General features: G+C 47.4%; 1 protein-coding gene across 1 annotated transcript in view; it reads left to right on the top strand.

Annotated features, from left to right (window-relative positions):
* LOC146172395 (uncharacterized) overlaps nucleotides 1-23,254 on the top strand; it is a 103,624-nt gene that overhangs the window by 37,989 nt on the left and 42,381 nt on the right. Inside the window, exons 3-4 of the mRNA XM_084585827.1 lie at nucleotides 12,564-12,943; nucleotides 14,664-15,126. Of these exons, the coding sequence (XP_084441953.1) occupies nucleotides 12,564-12,943; nucleotides 14,664-15,126 (843 nt within the window). The remainder of the gene's footprint in view (nucleotides 1-12,563; nucleotides 12,944-14,663; nucleotides 15,127-23,254) is intronic.

Here is a 23,254-nt window from a genome sequence, read left to right as displayed (position 1 = left end):
GCCTTTCTTTGCTGACGAATGCTAGTTTCATTGTCTAAATGTTGGTTTAGGTTTGGCTTGGAGTGCTTAACGTCCCAAATCAGCTCACGATAGGAGAGACGCCGTAGTGGAGGGCTTCGAATATTTCGACTACATGGGGCTCTTTAACGTGCACTGACATCGCACAGCACACGGACGCCTTGCTTTCGCCTCCATCAAAAAGCGGCCGCCATTATCTCAATGTTATGGCTTATAGGGTCACAATCACGACCAAAGGAATGATTTTAAGGCACGCAAAGTGCGATGAGGCGAAAGCCATTTTAGCGCGATGGATCGTAGCCCTCCACTTCGGCACCTCTATCTCCCTCTCTTCTCTTACTCCCACCTTCCTACCTTCCTTTATGGCGTAGTACATGTGTACGCGGAGAATTGTGACATATACTGCGCCTTTTCTATCTTCTAAATTAATTTCAAACACCACTGATGCCTGCTGTACTAACGCCTCCTGGGACTGTTTGTGTGGTGAGCGTTCGAGGAAGCGGCAAATGAAAGGCGCCGCACGGACGCCTGGATCGGACGCCCGGCGGGGTCAGCTTGGTCTATGCATTAATCGCCTGGTGACGTCATGACCAGTCGTGACGGCACATGGTGCGCCCCTTGTCGAATACAAGCAGCATTTCATTGAACGGATTAAATTTCACCGGCGTTCTATAATTCGTTTACAGGAAAGGAAAGGTGCAGTATCTGCTACTCGCGGAATCCCGCTATCCTCACGGTATACAAGGGGAATTATGAAGAGCGTTTCACGATCCTGGGCGTGGCGAGTTCGTAAAGCGCTCGGCATAGGATCCAAGGGATGTAGGTTCGATTCCCTGTGGAGACATGGTTTATTGATTTATTTTGCACTATCTCCCTCAAAAGTGTGACACCCTCTGCCGACGGCTCCTGTTGACATCGATGAGGCATTAGACTTTCGCCTTAAAAGGAAATGACACCAGCAAAGAAACAGCAAATACTACAGGACTGGTTGTGCTTGCTCTACCATTAATGTGTGCGCCTAGTCATGGGTGAGGCTAATTCCGCTTGTCATCACTTCCGTGTCAGTTAAACTCCGAGAGGCATATTTGTATCGTCCTCAAGCTGCAAAACTGACAAATCTGTATGTTGCAGCAATTGCTTATTTGCGTGATCTCTATAGGTCCGTCCAAAAAGAAGTGGCTTTTAAGTGCGTCTGCTACCTCTGCTAAGTTAAAGCCATAATTTTGTAGTGCCAGGATCTGGTCAGGTTTCGACAGGTGCGTATTCTACTCGCTCAGGACGTCTTCTCTTGTTATCCCTGGCGCCTTTCGTATTGATCTTCTTTTAAATCCCGTGCTGTGCGATGTCAGTGCACGTTAAAGAACCCCAGGTAGTCGAAATTTCCGGAGTCCTCCACTACGGCGTTTCTCATAGCCTGAGTCGCTTTGGGACGTTAAACCCCACAAACCAACCAACCATCTTTTAAATCCACTAATAATAAAACACTTCCTAACGGACCAATAAAAAAGCTGCGTGCTTGAATCGTTCTATTTGTAGCATTAAGAATGAGTGTGAGGTAAGGTCAAGAGGAGAAGGAAAAGCCGACGGTTGTCGACGTCTCCATTTGTATGAGTTGCTGATAGCGGGTTAAATTATTTGCACTGCGCCCCGCTGAGGGTGCGCTGAGGTTTCGCTGAGTTGTTTGCGGTTCGAGCAACCCCATGACATAGTTCATTTTAATCGGCTTTCTGCCCCACTTGGTTACAGAAAAACCGCAGAAAAAGCAGACAAAACACCAGAGCTTCGGGGGAAAAAACAAGAGAGGGAGCTTTTTTTCCTTCTTTGCACGCGCGTGTCCCTCTTGGCTGCTCCCGGAGCGCCACTGTATAGTGACGCACGTGTTTGGCGAGTTGTTACTACCATGCACTGGCAGTAACCGCATTACAAGCGCTGCACTCTCGTTCGTAACACAGTTACGAAGCACAGATACACGTCTCTGTATAGGTGCGACCACAGCCGCGGGGTGCTGTCTCTATACGCGTGTGCACACGCGCACCAGTGGCGACCGGAAACGAGAAAAGCCTTGGGTCAAGAGCCCATACACATAACGTTCGGGAAACTGAATTCCGCAATGTCGGGGCATCATTTTTTTTTTTTTTACAAGAATTGTCTCCAGCTGCCATGCCCGGTAAACTCAGGCGAACATTGCTGTGAGACTGCGGCCAAGGGGACGTCGATATCAAAGTCAAAACCGAAGCCATAACGATATGCGAAAATTTCCTTCGAATGGTATCCAGCGAAAAAAAATAAAGCTGTAACATTCCAGCAGCTACCCGAGCTGTATTTGAACCAACGAGGCGTAAACAGAGCAGCTTCGTTTCCCGGGGCCTCCTACTACGCGTTCTAATTACTATATAGCTTTTGCTAGCACGAGATTCTCACTGTCGTCGTCCTTCGTCCGCGTTCACACTGAATAGACGTCCAAATGTTCGGCGAAAGTAGCGCAGCAGCCGTAGTCATGCACTGAATACGAATGGGTGAGGAAATCGAAAAACATTTATGTGTCGTTAATGCCAGCCATTTTTGCTCGCACAAGAACATGAGGCGGCGGCCAAATGACCGAAATCGTCGGCGCGGAAGAGCGGGCAAGAGCTTCGCAAAGGTGACACGCGCTGGTATTTGGCCTTATTCAACACTTCCTCAAGTGTGGTATAGGCGCTCTGTTATTCTGCCCTGGGATGTCTTCAAGATGTTGTTGCAGAAGTCGCGGCAAGCAGCCGATGTTTTACTCTCGTGAACTCGGCCAGGCATTCTATTAGATTTCAGAGAAAACTGTAGCCTCCACGCTAAAAACAATTTTATACCCACACGATACATCCCCTGTCGGGAATCTTCTTTGGGAGCGAGCGAGTGAGCGAACACGACGAAAACCCGTAAACTACGCATACGGCGCGACCGTCTTTTCCGAGAAGCCCCTAGAGAATAGCGAAATCTAATTGTTGCTGCTGACCGTGAGGAGCGTCCTTTCCATACGCAGCGCTTTTCAAAAGCATCCCTACTCCGCGTACGAGTGGAACTCGAGTACCGTTGGTGCTGGTCGCGCGGGCTGATCGGTGCGACGATGACGGCGGGAGGGAAGGGCGCCAGGGACAGAACAAAAAAAAAAAAAAAAAAAGAACGAAGGAAAACGTCTAGCAGCCTGGGATCAGGTCTCCGCGTTGCTGCTCTTCAATCTCCGGCCACTCGCTCTACCTGGGAGAGAAACAATAATATTATCTTTCGATAAGCACGAAACGGGTTCGTCGAGATCAGTCTACACAACGGCGCGTCGTTGTTTCTGCGTGCTTGCCTGCGAGTGGCCGCCTCTCGCGACCCCGGTGGGTCCGCGAAGGGTCTCTCCAGCGGGGCGAGGAACACAGAGCTCGGAGCTTTGTTTTGTGCGCGCCGCCGGCTGCTTCACGAGAATTTGATTGCCCGCCCACGCTTGTTTTTGTCTCGCTTACACCCGCACACCGCGTTTTGCGTGAGTTCGCCTTGGCTGGAGTTCAAGGAGGTCCCGAGACACTGAGCGGCTGAATGCTCGGCTGCTGGTGTCTTTTAGCGGTAGAGGATTTTGCTATGTACTCTGAAGAGAGAAATTTAGATTGGGAAGGGGGGGGGGGGGGGGGGGGGAGTTAGGATGGAACCGATGAAATTTTCGTGGGGTCGCTGCAAATGAAAGATCTGAGAGAGAGAGGGAGAGAGAGAGAGAAGATGGATGGATGGAAATAGTTTCATATGGTTAAGAGCGCAATCGTCTCCTTGCCGCATTAGTGCCAGTGCGCTCCAACAAGGCCTTGGTGGCGCGTGCATGGTCGAAAAAGTGTAAATGGTTTGTTCATCTCTAGTTGCCGCAGTTCATAATCATCTCCACAGAATGCATTAAATGCTACAGCATCAAATAGATCTGTAGCGAGGAACACGGGTTCCGAGTTGTTTTGTTTTTTCCACATATATACACCGGCTTTCCTCACACGCCAGCGGGCGAATAAAGGCATCTATCGGAAAGGCCATCCTGTACAATGCTCCTGCCATCTGGCTGCTCGCACTACAGCGCCGACTGGTGTGCTCTACCGGGAAAGGAGCCGCCGGTCTACTCGGCTGGGCGGTGCGGCCTCGGCGATGAACCCCGAGCGACGGAACCCAAGCGCCGGCTGCGCGCGCTCTTTTCTAATGTTGTGTCCATAGCCCGAGGCAGGCCTCTGGGACACAAAGCAGGCGCACCACCAATCCAATCAATCTCTTCCGTTACATAGCCCCACTCCCTCTCAGGCCGGCCGAGACTCTGCTTTGTTTCTTTAGACCTCCCTTGAATACACGACACTGCTACTGCATGGGACAGGAAAACCCGCTGACGACGGTCGCGCTGCTTGGGTGGTGGTTCATCTCCTTTGTTTTTCTTGCATTAAAAAAAAAAAGAAAAGAATGGCGTGGAAAAAGTTGTAGTTGAGGAATGCAGATTGTAGCAAATTCTCGCACTGGGGGCGAGGTTAACAATCAGTGGTCCACCCTCGATGATTTTGGTTTGTTGGTCTGACAGTTGAGAACGTACTTTCTATAGTCTACGCTTGCCCGAAGGGACAAAAAGCCTGATTTTTGTACATACTCCGTCTCGAGGATGGAAGACGGGTGAGGCAACGCCGGGGATAGCCTCGTTGATATCCTTATCCACAGACGTTTGTTCCACCTTTGAAAATAACTTGATCTTGGCGCTGAGTGCGTATTCACTTGAAATTTACCTCAGACGGGCTCGACCTGATTTTAACCGTATAAGCGTGCCTCTGAATGAGAACAATATGTGATATGACAACTTTAACGGTGTCGGTACATATATTGTCTGACGTATGATGTGGCCAATAACAGCAGCAAGGTAGAACGTTGCACAATTTGAAATGAAGGTATCACGAAAGACGAGGACGAACGGAAGGAGCAAGAAAGCGCTTGTGTCGCGCGGTCTCGTGCCTAGCTTTTTCCTTTCGTCCTCGTTTTCGCCTTACCTCACTGTGAATTCAATAACCAAGGAAATGCATATGCTGGAAGTGCCCTGGGCCTCCTCGAAGATCTCTGACAGCCCAGACCTCCAAATGCGAGGAAGTTTCAGTTGAGAATCGCTGGTGACACGAGTAATCCTTCTGTATGTAGGAAAAGGGCGTTTTTATTGAGTTTTTGATCTGTATTTGCTTTGCTATGTCTACAGCAATGTTGTTAAACATGCAAATCAGGTGGTCTTTGTTTTTATGGGACGTCTGCAGTAAAAGGGTAGACAAGGGTGACCTGAAGCCGCAGCACATACAGCTGCGGCTTCAACTCCGCAATTATTAGTAAACTCTCTTTCACACTGCGAGAGCGCTGGTAACGATGAGTTTGATTATCAACGCGCTGGTGATGGTTGATAGCTAAAAGACTATTAAGCTGAAAGCGTTTTCCATTTCAACGGATAAAAATGTTGCCTACCATAAGATTAAGACAAAGAGCGGAAAGAAAAGCACAAAACCGTTAGGGCTCTACTTCTAATTACTTTTTTGCAACAACTGCTTGGGTTTAGCAGAAGCCCAGGGTGCATTTAATACGCAATATAGCAAACCAATAATGATGAACAGTCTCGATGAATAGAGCTTGTTCTACCGATAGGAGCTGAGATATATCTTTTATCGGCCACTGCAGCCCCTGCATGGCTGAAACAGTGCACTATACACTTGTTCTTACGAAACGTAAAATTTGGACTTGACACAGTTTTGAGAAAGCGACTTGATATATTTCCAGTAGAACATAACGTTTTGTTTTTGAAAAGAGAGGGCACAATGTTTACCGAACCGACAAGAAATTAATCTCAAATCTTCTCAAGTGTTTCTCTTCCTAGTAAACGCAGGGTTTTGAAGGATTTGCTAACTCACGAAACTAGTCACTTCATTTAACGTATTCTCATAACGGATGCCAAACACTCACAAAATTGTGGAACTTTGTATAAAAAAAAAAATGTTTGTGACACCGACTGAGTTTACATATAGAATCAGGGTCGTTTTTGCTTTTCTCAAGAAAATCACGAACTTGTCCTGGGCGTCCAATTTCTTCTTGCTTTGCATAGTTTTCTGAGGCACATTTTCTGCGCGCACAGAACGTACTTGGTATATTCTATATGCTATAAATGAATAAATCATGATGTCGAATCTAAACTGACTAAACTCGCATAAAATGTAATCATAGCAGCCTATGCAGCGTAAAACAACCAAAATACCCAACGCGGCACATACGTGAATTAGGCAAGAGAGTTATGAAATAAAACAAGAAACCCTAGTGTGACGCACAGGGGGCCATATACGAAGCGTCAGCATGACGAACACGAAAGAGCCACGTCGCTGCAGTACCCCAAATAGCATAGACGTTTATTCTCGCAGACCACCGATATCTGACAGCCATATCCGTAGCGACCCGAGTTTTCGCATCCTCCCTTAAGTGAGATACACCGAGCCTATCTGAGTTTTGCATAGCGCTCCAAGCCTCACCTTATCAGCTCTATCCTCCGCCCACAGCTGGACGTCTTCGCTGCAGTCGGTGGACCCACAGATAGATACCCAGCCCTCGCTGCTGCCGCAACGCCTTGTCTGAACTCCTTGATTGTAGTTTCGCTGATCTGACCTGACCACCTCCACGGGCAGTATTGCCAACCACTTCAAAAAATATATGTTTAGGTATAACTGCAAACCTGTGACGTAGCAAAAGCTGAGCACCGCTAAAACTCATCAAGCTGCAATCATCTTTTATTTAAAAAAATGATTGTTAGTACAACAATCAGTGTCGCGAACGTTTACAAATATCTGCAAGAGCCACGAAATTCACAACAGGCTCATACCAGCCAATAAGTTTTGCTAGTGAGGAAGTGTAGCTTTCAATACCTGTCTACGAGTGAAGTAAACATGTAAAACGTAGTGCGCACCAGTGAGAATTCGTTAACAGCCGCAATTATTACGCTGCTTAACGTTTTAACGACTGTATTTTAATACGTATACCAATTACTTCTTTTCTTTCTTGCTCATCACCGCGAACAAATTGATAAGCATTATCTGCACCAGTGTTCATCAAGCTCACATTCAAAAAGCGCCTTGGCACCCACATAAATTATCGCAAAAGAAAGGTCTTGGTAGAGGGCGGCAAACACCTCAATTCCGCTCCCCCCCCCCCTCTCTTTCTCTCTCTCTCTCTCTTTTTTTTTTTTTTTGCGTGTGCACAAACCCCCACGTCCTGCTTCATAATAAACCCCTCGAGATTGAGTGCACTAGATTAAGCCCTTGGTAATGAAATCCCATGGTTGACCCTCGCCTACGAATGTGGAGCTTGGTTTCACGAACCCCAGCGGGACTCAGATTGAGAGCATGCGCGGTTCGTTGGAGGACCCTTTTGACCTTTGCGTTGTTGACACTGGCGGCAGTGTTTTCGTGTGCGTGAGAATAACGGCGTCCTTTGCGTTTACCTTCGCTCTTGTCAGCGATATATATAAGTTTGCGGTAAGATCTCCCTGGCAAAAAAGAAAACGAGTCCCCGCGAGTGACGCATTATTCTCATCGTTCGTTTTTCGTGGCACCCTAGCTAAAACAGACAATCACACTTTTCGCTGTTTCTTGTTAGTGAAAAAAAAAAAAAAAGGAGAGACGATTCTCACCTGAAGCATCTTAACGCGATTGCGTTAAAGGCCCCGTTCTGCACCAAGTCCAGCGTCGGTGTTATGCATAACAAAAAAAAAAAGAGAAAAAAGAAATCACGAGCGTGATTCGGGCAGGTGGTAGCTAGCAGACAGGAGACAAGGCCAGCCGCCGACTGGTTGGCGGGTACAGTGTGACGTCACGAGACCACGTGACGTAGCCGAGAAAGCAGCAGCTGCCAACTCGGGCTTGTCTTTTGAAATAGTAATTGCTAGACGAGAATCGAACGCAGCGGTTCTCTCAGATTCGTTGTCAGACAGCCACTCCTATAGCTAAGCAGGTATACGTTCGTAAGATTGGTCAAAGTGGGGCTATATGCCGGATGGTGTTTCCCATTATCTGATAACGTACGACTGTATGCTCATAATGAGTATGTGCAAGATACTGCAGATGAGTGACAAAGCGATAGGATGTACGCGAACGAACCCGCAGAAAGCAAGCCATTAACGCTGTTCTGTGTGCTCTTAATCCTTTGTGGTTGTAGAACTGCTATGTTGTGTACCCGTGGCGTAGCCTTTTCGCGACAAAATGAAAAAGCAATCTTTTATCGCGTGTTTTATTAAATGTGCCTAACCTAATCGCACATAGTGGACAGAGACTTGACAGAGGGAGAAATAAAGGAGAGAAGTAAGTTTAAATTTGAGAAAACTGCTAAGCGCGAAGCTTTCGTGACAGCAGGTGCGTAATATTAGGCCTGCGCATATTTATTATGGCGAAAGCATTTCTTCGTTTATGGTAAAAGCCTCGAATACGTGAGATCTGTTCACGAGATCTCTTCGCGAAATTCCGCGAGATGTGTTTTCCTCGTCTAGCGCTCCTGCCGTATCCATGACAACGTAGGGGGAGCGTTGACAAGCGACACCATACCGCTAACCTTACACTTGCAGGAGTACTGCAACGAACGCGCGCCAAGGAACGCCACGTGACAGGAGCGATGGTGTACCGTCCAATCCCATACTTGAAGGAGCACGGCAATTACCGTGTGCCAAGAAAAGGAAATTACCACTGCGAGCCCCTTGCTTGCTAGCAAAAGCTCTGCAATAGGCGCGCGATATAAAGTGTGCAGCAGCAAAGCTCAGATTTCCGCATTACTCCAGTGCAGATTCCGCAGTGTTCTCGGAAGATTTTTTTTTTTTTCCTTTTCTTTATGCAAGCAGCCAATGCACCTTTATGCTAACTGTTGCGACTTTGCGTCAACAAATTCAGAGAGAAATTAGGGCTTCGTTTCTAAGTAGCCCGCATTGATAAATACGCATTTGTATTGCTGCGCTGTTTACAGGCTGCTTCTTTTTTTTAGAAGTGTAGCCTAACTAAGCAACCGATTAAACTTTATTTATTCCTCTTCTGCTTGTGTATTACATCTGATTCTACAAAATATTCAGAAAACACATACTTCCATGCTTTACCGATGTTTCTTCTTTGAACGTAATAAACTTCTACAAGACCAAGTCCGCTTTATCTCAGCATTTCGTAGGAAATCTTTTAGTGGGAATGAAAGTTTAAATCTTCCTTGATGGGAAAGAGAACATTTCTTTTTTTTTTCACGTTTGCATATTCTCCTTCTCAGAAACTTTCATTACTTCTTTCAAATCGTGTCCACGACACTAGAAACATGAGAGCATCTTGACACCATTTCCCAACGTTCATGACATCATTCAGTATGTTGCCACCTACCTGTTCTGCTAAATATGGTATTATTAAGCCCTTATTCACATCGATTTAATCATTTGGTTTTTTAAGCCCTTAATTAAGTCATTCATATCTGCTTTGGTCTATGCGCTTTTTATTTCCAATGTTTGTTTGTGGAACATTTTGAGAAGTTCGTGAGTTTTTCTTTTTCTTTTTTTTTGGCCGAGAAAAGCTCAGATCTCAATAAAACATTCGCCGCAAAGCAGTTGACACACTACAACCCATAACACGCGCCTTCTAGGCGTAGGAAAAGCGGAGCAAATGCTCTTGCGCGCTCTCCAGATGAGCAGCAGTGGCCCTTTAGGCCTCGTCGAAGCAAAAGAAACATCACGCTCATTGAAATTCAAGCTTCTGCAAATATTTAACTTGCTGTGCTTAATCTCATTGTTTTTCATTGAAAGGCAGGTACCACATCGCAGTGGGTTAAGGCAATGTATGCCGAAACCTGAGCCGCACGTTAGTAAGGCTGCTTATTTTTATCCTGTATCAGGTAGCGAGCATTGTGTTTTCCATATCTTCGTTATTAGAAATATGCTTGCAAAAATTAAACGATAGCGAGCCGCCAAATTAGAAAATGCCACAATATATTGCTCAAGGCTTTGGTCTGTTATATTGGCGGTTGATGAATGCCGAACATCTCCCGTCCAGAGGCAAGAACATATAACGCACGTGTTTCCCGTGCGCGAGTCTTCTAACAGCTTTGTCTCCAACGGTGCCGCTGCGTTTCGGCGTTTGCGCGTCGGGCAGCTCCGATCTCGGCAGCGCCCACGCTTGCGAGCGTGCTCGGGCCGCGGCCGGCGTCGGCCGTGGCGGCGGTGCAGCGCGTTCGTCCCCTCGTCCTGGGGGACCCTTGGGCTGAAAGCGATACTGCTTTTTGCTCTCCCCGCCAGGCAGGGCGCTAATTTCATTGCACGCCGGTCGGCCGCCAGCACGGCCTGTCTCGCGAGTGGGAGAGAAGCAAGCGGGGAGAAGACGCCTGTTGCTGGAGTGTAGCGTTCGCGTGATTAACGTGGACGTGTGGACGTCCGGGCAAGCGCCAACTTTTCGCTCCGACAACCTGCTGCTGCTTCTGTTGGGGTTCACGCGGGCGACTCTTTTGTTCCACATCCCGTGCGCGCACTTCGCTCGATCACGCCGTCTCCTGGGACGGCGTGGACGCTGCCTGCGCGCGCACTGCTTGATTTCGCCCGCTCTGTTCTTTTTCTCTTCTTCCTCTTCCTGGTCGCTTTCGCTGCTCATTTTTTTGTCCTTCCGGCACTTTTTTTTCTTTTTGTTTCTTTCGCTTCTACATCAACGGCAGCCGCACGCGACATGATGCACGCGAGGTTGTGGCAGATTCTGTCCTGAGGGCGATTGATCGATTATACACCTGACTAGCTGCCTTTAAGAGCCCAGTGCCTCGAGTTTTCTGTACATGCTTGGTTTCTATAGTACGAGTTTTGTTTGTTTATGCTTTTTACTTCTCTGTTTTCTTTTTTCAGGCGTGATCATTGTCCTTGCCCTCCTTTATTTCCTTGCATGAACGTCTTTATACGTTTTCTAGCGTGCCGCCCTGCGAAGCGTGCTTTGTCTGCATAAGCGATACGCTTAGAGGCAAAGCCCTCCGTAGAAAGAAAAAAAAAAAAAAAAAGGAAGCATAGCTCACACCGATGAAAACTAAAAACCTTCAGGTGGGGACTAAGCTATTTATGAATTCCTTTAGTCAAACCCACCTAATATTAGGCAATCCCCGCGTTCACTTGCTCCTGTAAAGAAAGAAAAAAAGATTAATCGTCTCGGCTTTTTGTGAACTGTGTAGTTTTCGACTGCGACATGGCATACCAACGTTGACCCAGTGTACACCACTGAAAGTCAAATCTCCGGCTGTAATTGTGAATGTATATATATATTTTTTGTTCTAAGGAAGTCTAGTATACATCAAGACATATTGGCTATCCCAACATGGATGGAGAAGAAACAGACAGGCACAAGCGCCTGTCCCCGTCAGTTTCTTCTCCGTCCATGTTGCTTTAGAGGTTTCGAAAAATGTCAAGCCTGCACCAACTAGCTCTCTATCCGCCACCCTATTGGCTATCCATATCAGTATTCGCCATAATCGTCAACGGAAGAGTTGCACATTGCTTCTGTATTAAAAAGCTAAATAAAGGTGATCAACGGTTTATGTCGTGAGACGCCTGTCGCAGCAAAACTGTGTTTCGCTTCACCCCTCTCCCCTCCCCCCAGGGGAGCATATGCTCAAAAGAATGCGGCAAAGCACGTGCTTATTGCTACATACCATTTCGTTTTTCCAAGCTACTTTTTACCTCCCGTACTGAAAATTATAAGCGTGTCATCACAAATAACAGAATAGGATGCTAAGGTCAAGTGTTGTGTTTAAGGAAATTAAAGTCTATCGGCCCTTGGTAGCGCTTATGCAATTGGTTATAGTTAGATATCAGTGTAGGATATTTGAGCGAAAGGAAAGAACAGTGTAGACCTCCAGACAATTGGGCATTATAAATCCATTCTTTTTTTTTTTTTCTAAAAATATGTCCACCACCTTGTCTTGCCTCTAGTCCACATCTAGGACTGGTCGCAGTTACTGTCATCAATAATCAGTTCTTTCTGTCTCAGTAAATTCCCATCTACAGCCCGTTTGGTACAGCGCCAACATCTAAGTGCCGTTCAAGCAAAAGAGAGAATGCGTCACGCAGGAAGTCTTTAATGCGAAAAATAAGGCTGCCAATAGCACCAGAGTTCAAACCCTAGGCAGTTTAATCTTGCGGCTTCTAAAAAGAGGCCAGAAAACCACTGAGTCCAAAAATCATCCATTTAAGCAGCATTGGTTATAATCCTACTGCGTTCATATCAGCGTTTCCACAAAAGATGACCAAACTTGTCACATGAGTCTTAAGACTGCGTCGCTTGTGGTCACGTGTTCCACCCGGGCGCGGCATCAGGTTCTTACATGGGGCAGCGCTGGAGTACGTCACAGCTGCCACTGCCATTTATTCAGTCAGGGGAAATGCGAACAACCTGGCAGGCTTTTCATCTCATCCGCACTCTCGGAACGAAGGATGAAAGTCTCCCGGCGTCCTTGCCCTCTTAGTTGCTCCTCCACAGCAGTACGATTGACCCTTACTGCACCATTTTTCCATACAGGTGGAGGGAAGGCGGGAGCCGCGGCAATAGACTCGTCCAAGCTGTTCGGCGCTGCGCAAGGCCTGTCCGCGCTTCACTTCCGGCCTTTTGCCCTGAGCTCGCTCACTTGCGACCTGCGGGTAGGCGCCGCCGTCAAACCGTGGCTGTTCGCCGATGCGGTCGCTCCACCTCCGCCCGCCGCGCCGCCTCCTCCACCGAGTCTACAGACGTCCTCTGCGGCTACCTCAAGTCCCGGAGCTGCCGGCCAAGGTCCGCTGGGGATCAGCTGCGCGGCATCTTCGCCACCGACGACGCCTTCACAGACGGCCAAGGCTTCGAGCCGCCAAGCCCTTAGCCCTTCCTCCAACGAACCCGCCAACGGAGGACTCATATCAACAATGGTGGGTATCCCCCCCCCCCCCTTTTTTTTTTTTTATTCTGTCTTTGTTTGATTTTTTTTGTCTTACGGCGAGCGAAAACAAAATAGGAAAAAAATTGCTGCCATACGTATGTATGGAATGGTTATAGGTATAGCACGCAGCCAGAAGGGGCAAAAAGTCTTCCGTTGTGTCGTATAATCCCCCCCCCCTCCCCCCAAGACACTTCTACCTCTCTTCCCATCAGGCTCCATTGCTCAACTTAAGCAGCTGTGATGGCCACGGCACTGAAATGCAGGACTATGCAGAAGCGTAAACAACCACGATATTACATAGGTCTGAAAACAATGTAGAAGTAGCGCGTTGGAGTGCCCCAAAGTGGTTATACACCGATCTTCTAAAGGTGAAACGGCAGGATTTGAAGAACAAACACAGTGGCAGACTTGATTCCAAATGCCAGAACGTGTTTTGAACTGCTGCCACCTCAACCACCGCCGTCGAGCGGTGTTCTACGTGCATTAGTAGGGGGCACCATGCCATCATTCTAGGGGAAACAGCGGGAGCCTTGGAGAGCGGAGAACTCGTCTCGTTAAGTCTCGTTCGGTTCCCGGATGTTCCCTTTTCGATTCGCGGATGAGGTGAAATCAATGCCCGAATGACGGGAAATCTCTATCAGGATGTTAGCACGCCATTTTTGGCTCGACGTCATTTTAAGGTAGCAGACAACAGGAGCTAAAAGCACTTCATGCTTAAAAGAAGAGGACAGGGGAACACAGAACAGTTTATACACAATATCCAATGGCAAAACGAGCACTGGCTGTTTTAAAAACGCCACTGAAAATATTATACTTCAATTCAGTGTTGTTAATTTACGATTATCTTGTATATTGTATTTAATTTTCTCTGCTGTAAAACCGACATGGGCGTTTAAGGAAGGAAGTAAATAAATAAACAAAGCATAGAATGAAGGCTTTGAAGGTGACCTCTCGCACACGACTAATCTAGTGCAGGGGAAACAGGGAGTGCAGAAAAACCGAGCTCACATCGCTTTCGGCAAATAACCAAAGAAGATAAAAAGATGTCTAGTTGTGTTTTCAAGCCGCCCTTCAAGCCTGTAGCTTTCAACATCAAAGTAGTATTGGAGGCCTTGCACGCTAGTAACAAATACTGGAGTAGTTCGTGTATATAATTTGCGCTCGTTTGGCTAAATGAACAAATTTATTGCGAAAAACGTAATGTAAGTAAGCGTGTGTATGCGTATACGCGAGTGCAAAACGCGTGGACTTTCTTTTACCAGAGCTGTAGCGTAATGTATTTCATGAATTGATGTTGTGTGCTACATCAGCTAGAAAGTAAAATGTTTTCTAGTTCGCTTAGTAATGCATAATATACATCGCGAAGAATACTTATCCGTACACTCCCATTGACGCTACCACATGTTGACGCCACTATTCGAAAAAAAAAAAAACAACAACAACGCCGCGTTCCAAAAATTTGCTAATACAGCTCGATAAAGAAGCCCGTGCCATCTTGTCAAACGACGACTCGCGGCTGAGCACGCAAGCATTCAGTGCTGGACATCGGGCACTCCTGATGTTCAGAGAAGGGGGGGGAGTGTTCACGGCTACACCATGCTATAGGCACGTGACTTGTCGGAAAGAGCAATTCCGTGCTCCCGCCAGGTCGGGGTGCTCTTGGGGTTTGCTGGGAGCCTCGAGACAACGCGGACACACTTTTTGCGCAGGCTCCTTGCAGTCGGCTGGACCTGGGCCCTCGGCTGAGCCCACAGTCGCTGTCGGCGGCAGGCCTGCTTTCGGCGCATCACCATCACCACCATCTGCATCACTTGCACCACCTGCACCACCCGCTGTCGGACGTCTACTCGTGCCTGAAGTGCGACAAGATGTTCTCTACGGCCCATGGACTCGAGGTGCACGCGCGGCGCTCGCACAGCGGCAAGCGGCCTTTCGCATGCGAGCTGTGCAACAAGACCTTCGGCCACGAGGTCAGCCTCAGTCAGCACCGCGCCGTGCACACTTCCGAGCGTACTTTCGAGTGCAAGCAGTGCGGCAAGACGTTCAAGCGCTCCTCGACGCTGTCCACGCACCTGCTCATCCACTCAGACACGCGGCCTTACCCGTGCGAGTACTGCGGCAAGCGCTTCCACCAGAAGTCCGACATGAAGAAGCACACCTACATTCACACCGGTGAGTGCCCCCTACGGCTAACGCCGCGACGCTTGGCAGGCACTGCGGCCAGGTGTCACGGAGACACTTCCGATTCCCAGGGCGAGCCCAATTGCTCTCTGCACTCTTGCGTTGAGAATTCCATTATTTCGTTACGCCGGAAGACTTGTCCGGAACGTTGGATGAACGCGAATGTTTCTTACTGTACATTTCGAACGTGCCGTTCCCAGTGACCCATCCTCGAGAAAACGTGTCAAGGATTCATCATTTTAGTTCATTGCCGGTTTGACACTATTGGCAAAGAGTAACAGCCAGGCTTGCGGCGCTATGACACGGCCTTATACCGCTGTCACACGGGCATTTCGAAGGCCCTCGAACCGACTGCCTATCGACTCGAAGGCCTTCGAAAGCTGCCACACGGGCGTTTTCAATGGCCATTGAGTCGATAGTCTGTCGAGTCAACGGAACAGCTCAGAACTCTATCGAGATCTCGAAGGCCTTCGAACGTCGCGCAAGGTTGCTAGCGTTGACCCGAGGAGCGTCACGCACACACGTGCACAGCGCGTTTACGATACAAAAACGTGAACAAGCGTTATTATTGTATATCTTTAATTTACGCGGTAAAATATTAATACCGGTAATAGTTTTAAAATAGTATCGCTCTTTTTTTAGGCGTATTATTTATGTACTCTCTACTACTGTAGCATGCGCCGCCGAGAAAAACAAACACAATGAAAAGCACAGTCGTATGAACGCCAACGCGTTAAAAAAAAAAAAAAAGAAAGCTGTCCTTGAATAACAACTAAACACCTGCAGTTACTAAAAAAAGGTAACAGTTATATTTTGTTTTGCATTTATAGAGAGATTTTAGTTCTTTAAGCAAAACCGAAACCAACGATAGTAGCGCCATAAAAGTTTGGCGCCAAACACCAGAACTATTTCAATAGCCTTCGAGTTTTGCCGTGTAGCAGCGGCACAACTCCTTCGAGTTCGATCGCGATTGAAAATCTCGAAGGCTATCGACTCAATCGCCTTTGAAAATGACCTTGTGACTAGGGTATTACACATTGCTGTATTGCACTGAACAGGGTATGGACGGCCCTAGCGAAGAACTCTTTCTCCTGTCTAGTGCGGTGCCCTATTACTGGCAACACCGGGCAGAATGAGTTCTGCGCAGCAACAGCGTATGCAGTACGCCATGAACAGTGACAAGGGGATAGTGTGTGAAGACCAAAACTACTTCTACTGGTTTTTTTTCTTTGCTTCAGTATTGTCAGAATTACCAAGATATCACTAGGTACCATGCCTCGAGTTTCGATAGGGTACCTCCTTGCTGCTGACTATCTTTATTCCATTTTTTTTTGTTCTTTTTCTTTGACTGCAGAACATCGTTCTTTTCATACATAGTGGTGCAAAGCTAACTGGACACCAAGCTGTGGCCTGGTCAAACGAATTTCTTTCATAGAGCTGAAAAGTTCACGCAACTGAGGCGTATTTTGCACTCTCGTCAACGTGCGTTATTACTGAGCAGAACTTTCGCTTTTAAATTTTAAGGTTCGCATCCAGAACTTGCAATACGTTGCCACTACGAAGTCAAAGGCCGTTGCGGTGCACCGCGAAAAGTCACTGCAACTTCTCCGTAGCTATGGCTGCGACGAAGGCAAGCGCGCTGTAGCTAATGCGGAAATGTATACTGTTCATGCTACACCCGCGTATCCATGTCAATCTAAAGCAGGCATGGTATCTGCCAGTTTTTCCAGCGAAAGTAAGGCGCTACGAAGGTTCGCAACATGCGAAGTCCCTGAACTAGTGTCCGCTGCTTCACGAAGCGCATTTGCAACCATCGGTCTGAAATGATGCCGTCTGAACAAGAAGCGTGCAGTGTTCAAGCTTCTTAATAAAAGTTTGCTCTACTTAAACTAGTTGTATGCTGAATGTTGTTCAAAGGAAACTTACATTAGATTCAATGGTGTTCTGGCGAAGAATTTCGCTGAAGTTCGTTTATTAGTGCCACGCGCGCCGACACGCAGGCGGCGGAGAAGAACGCACGAGGAAGGAGATGGGCCTCGCAGTGCTGAGCTTTTCCGTCCTCGTCAGAGAACGTTTGAATATTAACTCCTCTGTGGCATAACAGTGCATGTTAGTTATTCCTTTTGCTGGCAAGCGAAGAACTGGACGTGTTAGCGTCAAGGCTCTCGTATATACTTGTTTATATGCGATGTACGTCACAAAATCTACGCAATGAACAGCAACTCTTTATTTTTGGGGGCTTGTGCATCATTACGTTTCTGAAGAGCCAGTAAGCTTGAGTGGGCTACATTATTCTTTTCCGATCAGTCGTGACTGCTCAGGGGTTAGGGTGCTCGATTGCCGGTCCCAAGGACGAGGGTGCGATCCAAGCTGGGGAAAGCGTGTTTTGGTGGAGGCGAGACGCCAGGCACCCGTGTACGCCAAGTACCTGAAGCCTCACTACCACAACTCCAGGTAGTGTGTACCGATGTCACAGTGTCAGTCAATTGAGTTCAACCTTTGACTGCAGCGTTTTTCATAGCGGACGCCATTTTGGGACGTTAAACTATATATACCAGACAATACCTATTCTTTTCCACTTAGTGCCTCCGTAATACATCGACAAAAAAGAACAAATTTCCACCCTAGATTCCTAGGCCTCGTAATTCTATTTATTTATTTATTTATTACAAGTTCCTGCAGCGCCCGAAGGCATTATTGCAGGGGGAGAGATGACAAGTAATCTTGCTGGGAACGCCAGTGATAAAATACATAAAAATGAAGAAAATAACAGGACACAAGTGATAATGCGGAATGAAAAACATGCATCTAAAGGGGGCAACTGCGCGACGAACAAAGTGATGAAAACACTCAAAAAACAAAGTAATGAAGGAAACACACGCAAGAGAACTGGGCGCCACGTCACACATCCGATAAAAAAGCCCGAAATAAATTTTCAGTGCAACACTCAGTGATGCCAGCTGGCAGCCGGTTCCACTAATTGATCGTCAGTGGAAAAAACGAGGTTTTATACACATCTTTCCGGCATTTTATTTCGCGGATTTTCCACTGATGATCAAGTCGTCTAGATAAAAAGTGGGGTTGAAGCAGGTACCGGTCTTTGTCAATGCTGAACTTTCCAAAATAAATGCGATACATGTTCTGCAGTCTGAAATGTTTTTTGCGGTGAGCTAAAGATTCCCAACCAAGATGATGTTTAATAGACGTGACACTAGATGAAAAATTATAATTATTAGACACAAATCTGGCAGCATTATTTTGGACGCGTTCGAGCATGTCTGATAAGTAAATAAACTGGGGATCCCATACAGTGCATGCATATTCAAGAATTGGCCTTATGTAAGTGAAATACAGGAGCTGCTTGACATTTGACTGCGCTTTGCTGAAATTACGCTTTAAAAAATTAAACATTCTGCAGGCTTTCGATGTAATATGCTCAACTTGTCTAGTGTTTTAAAGTGTTCCAATGAGGCCATTCAAAGAGGAACTTGTTTAATGAAGAGATATCCCGCGTCCATTTTTTTTTCTTTACTCACGATACGTGATGAAACCTTAACACTTCAAGTTGACAGAATAAAATTTGCACTCTTCTTTTTATGAAACCATGCATTACGCACCGAACAAATTTTAATCTCATAATGCTATATACGCGTACGTTTACCTCTTCTAACATACCATTTCGCTTCACAGTAGCTGCCTGTAGCGTTCACCTTGTTTGTCTTTCTGGGTCTTCTCTTGTGACAGGAATCTTGCGTCCAAGTCTTGAATACTAGAAGCAAAGGAAAGTTCGAGCTGTCAGAAAAAAAAAAAAAAAGAACGAAAGTTTCTCCACAGCTCCGCTATATAACGGCCTTTTTTCAGTATTTGCCGGATTCTTCTCATTTTTGCTCCGAGAAAGCTGTAGGAAGCAATCTACTCCCGTCATGCGAATAAAGATGAGCGTCGAGCACGCCGGGAATAGAATCCCCGGCGCAGTGCGAAGATGAGCGGGCACGAGACAATCATATTCAGGCGCGCCCTCCGCCCGTATTCTCGCCTACGGTGAACTGTGTGTAGAATATAGTGAACCTCGCTCTCGGCGCGAAAAAAAAAAAAAAAATACACGCAGCGTGACGGGATGAGGTGAAAAAAAAAAAAAAAAGGGCTCGATTCAAGCGAGCAAAAGCGAGTGGCATCGTCGCTCTCTTTCTCCGCGGAGCAAAGCATTCTAGTCCGCCACCGCTGCTGCATTCTCGTCCTATTGAAGGGCGCCGGCTCCTCCACATCTGGACGAGAGCGGCATGACGACGCCCGGGCGCTAGGGCGTAGAAGAAAAATCCCGTCGGGCTAGAGAAAGTGAATGGGAACGGGCCGAGGGAGCAGCGGGAAAGAGAGTGCGAAGAAGTGAAAAGTTTTCGGCACCCATATCAGCCGCCACGTCGGCGCCCTTACACAAGCATTCTCTTCCCCCATTGCGGAACGAAGCGTCCGGAGGACGCAGGGAAGGAGAGAGAGGCGATGCGCAGCAATGACTGGTTCACTCAAGCTGGGGCTGTGCGGATCGGCCAGGCCTGCGGCACTTTCCGGGATCGCTATGGTGCCCGCGGAGAGAAAGGCTGAGAAATATACCACGCACCAGCGCGAGCGCGCACGCTGTGATGATAGGCGGGAATGAAAGTGGCGCATAACGTTTCTTCGAATCTAAATGGGAGGCACTGTGCGACGGTGCTTGCAGAGAGTGTCCGCACTTTACGCGGGAGGCGAGAAAATTGCGCGCATCCGGGGCCCCGGAACTCGCGCCCGACGCTTACGGCCTGGAGCTTTGGCGCGAAAGGCCAGGGCAAAGGCAGAAGGCCGTAGTTTATGATGCCTATCAGTGAAAGCTGCAGTTAGCCGGTTTACAAACTTGAACATCTTGAATGCCTATAAGAAAATGAAAGCAACGGAAAGACGCGAAATTTTATCACAAGTGAAACGCAGCATGATGTGCCCGTGCTGCTGGGTATAGTATCTATCTTAGGCCACGTGGCCTCAACAACCAGTCTTGTTACCTTGCACAAGGCGACATGTTTCGTTTTTTTTGAGCTTCTGGCATTTCTTTTCTTTAACATTACGAAGGGCTGCTGTGCCCTTAAGATTAGATTATTCGTGTTTACTTCTAACGCAGCAATCATATCAGCTGTAGAGTTTTGTTTAACTGATATATCAGTTAGAAAAGCGACAATAGACGTAAAAGTTGAATATGCATAGCACGGGTAGCAGCTGAGAATGTTTCAACATGCACTATGCTACGTAAAAACTTTATGCCAAGTCGCAAAACAGGACAATGGGTCGAAATACGCAATGAGCCAGTCACCTCAACTGTCACATTGCTATTTTAAAATCACAACTGACACTAAAATTTATCGCACGAGGTCATGATAATCCGGTTTCTGAGCGCAATGTTAACTGAACGATGCCGTGTTTCGTTGCGGATGCGCTATATATTGTCACGACACGTGCATAACGCATTCCTCGTATTCGCTCAGCGCTGATCACGATCGAGCGCTTGCCTCCTCGTGTAAGACTGCCCTCATGGTCACGCGGAGCACGTCAAGGCTAACAGTGTCGACGACGGCCGCAGCCATCGGGATGACCAACTGCTCGTAGTGCTTAGCTCGCATCTCGAGTGTCTTCTCTATGGTAGTGGCATCGTATAATATTCCGCAGTTGTCTTGGGGGACATAGCACTAAACCAACGAAGGTCTGTTCTATACATTTCCCTCACCAACTAACAATTTTTTTCTCCTCAGGAATGTTGGGATCAGTCCGACGGAATAACTTCTTCATGTCCTCGAAATAAACGAGGACGCTCTCGTTGGGAAGCTGAACTCTTGCTTGCTGGAGCAGCTTGGCGCCTTCCTTTCGGATAATGGTTGCAAAAGCTTGCAGAAGCTGGTCTTTGAAAGAACTCCACGTTGTCAGAGTGGGCTCGCGATTTTCAAACAAGGTGCGAGCTGCACCATTCAGCGAGAAAAATCCATGTTGCAGATTCTGGACGTTGGCCCAGCGATTGTACTGGGCTACGCGCTCACCTTTCTCCAAACAGTTCTCCGGGTCGTCACTTGGGGAGCCTTGCAAGGTTGGTAGCTCCCGCAGCTGCCGCAACGCGAAGGACGGCGCAGAAGTATCTATCTACCTGCATTATCAAGGGTGGCTGGGGGGTCGCCGAAGGTGGTGTAAGAGCAGCTGGTGGTGTCCTCACAGTACGGTGAAGTTGCAGAGAGGCGAACTCCGGCTGAAGGCCTCGAAGCCGTCGGCTGCCCTGATGGGTAGGCGCAATCTCGATGGTAGAAGATCACTGAAGGCTGGAGTTTCGGCTGACTGAAGGGGTCTGGAGCATGGGTTGCGTTACCCAACGCACCTCCATCAGATTTCACGGGGTCAGGTTTTGGGAGAACTTACCAATGACCACAAAACGGCAGCGAGCTAGGTAGGGCCCGCGGCTCAAATTCAGAACTTCGGCGTTCTCGCCATGAGGAGGCAAGCGCTCTTAATCAACACAGAGCGAAGACGAGGAATACGCCGTGTCAATATAAATCTTTCGAATTAGTGAACTACACTGCAACGCAACATTAACCATCGATGTTCTAAGTGACTGCCACCGAAGCCAAACTGTAAATCGACTGGTCCGTTAGCTGCGGGGATAATGCTATTCCTTTCTTCCGATAGCCGACCGTTTTAACGGCCGCACCTTCTGAGAAGGTGACATGGCCTAAAAGAACTCCAGGAGAAATAGGACGTAAAGGAGGAGCTGGAGCGACAGTATAAAAAGCGTCGGTTCGAGGCTATACGCAGCGGAGGATTACTTCGCTCTGAGCCGCACTTGTCGGCTTATTAGCGTTTTACATGATCAAGTAAGAGGCTATAATTCAGCTGTAAACTGGGCATTGTCTTCGCTTTCCTGCAGCGGTAGGAAAATGTCCTGATTGGTCGAGATGTGGATGACTTCAGAATCGCATGACCTCGCGCGGAAATTTCAAAGACATCGCACTGAAATACAGTTGACGAATTGGGGGAGCTAAGGTCCAAGTGAAGCCAAAATGAGCGAGAAGTTTACTCTAATGAAGGTATTTCAAAAAAAGTAGAAGTAATTCATTAAATCAGGTTTGCTGTCATCGGGGTTCAAACCAGGCCCTCATGCAGGCCAGAGGGGCATGCAACGCATGGGCTACGAAGGGTCGTTGCTACCAGCCATGTTAGATGGGCACCTAACAAACGCGTTGTGATGCGTGCACTAAAGTGCATTGGGGATGTGTACTGATGTTGCAGCAGTAATAATTTTTGAAATCTAAAAAAAACTAAAAAAAATTGAGCGAAACTTCTAGAGAAATTTTTTGGGATGAATAGGTGGTGTTAAAGGTACCAGAGCGGCTACTCTTAAGGCGAAGCTTAAGCGTCCTCATAATTTTTCACTCAATAGCATTAAAGGGCACGTTACGCAGAAAATACGGCGTCGGCGCTAGTGTCGACGTCGATGTCGGCGTCGGTGTTGTGAGCGAAAAATTACGGACATGGCGCTGGTAGGTGGCAGCTGACTTAGCAGAGTAATGACTCTTCGATGGTTTGGACTTCTTGACAAGACAACATGATATCAGAAAGTTGGGAGGAGCTGCCGACTCGGCTTTCCCATCTGAGATGGAAAGGTGGAAAAAGAATCACCCTTCAAGTGCTCTTGGATGCCCAGTCAGGCACGCTACTTCAAGCCATTCCTGTTGGAATGCACGACCACATTCCTATTGGAAGGTTCTCTTGCAGAAACAATATGTATGAACGCCTACAATGCGACGTTGTGAGTGAACTCTTACCATAAACATTATATGTATGACTGGTGCTGGCAGGAAAAGGTAGCATCTTTCGAGATGAGGCCGCTAAGTCAGATAGTTATCACTCAGGCGACCATTAATTGCAACTTGTGCGTGATGGAGCACGCGCAATCTTTGGTGAATGATTCAGTTTGGCAGCCTGTTGTGACCGGTTTTGCAAATTACAGTTAAGGCAGAAAGCTGCGCTTCTTGGTGTTATAATCAAAAATTCTAAAACTGTGCCGAATATTTGTAACCTACGGCTTCTGTTATTGCTCCGCTTCGTTAAAATTTCA

The sequence above is a fragment of the Amblyomma maculatum genome, unplaced genomic scaffold (genome assembly GCF_055883805.1).
Source record: "Amblyomma maculatum isolate TAMU_Amacu unplaced genomic scaffold, ASM5588380v1 scaffold_13, whole genome shotgun sequence".
In the NCBI taxonomy this organism is placed as follows: domain Eukaryota; kingdom Metazoa; phylum Arthropoda; class Arachnida; order Ixodida; family Ixodidae; genus Amblyomma; species Amblyomma maculatum.
The sequence above is the reverse complement of the archived record's forward strand: the minus strand, read 5'-3'. Positions and strand labels throughout refer to the sequence as shown.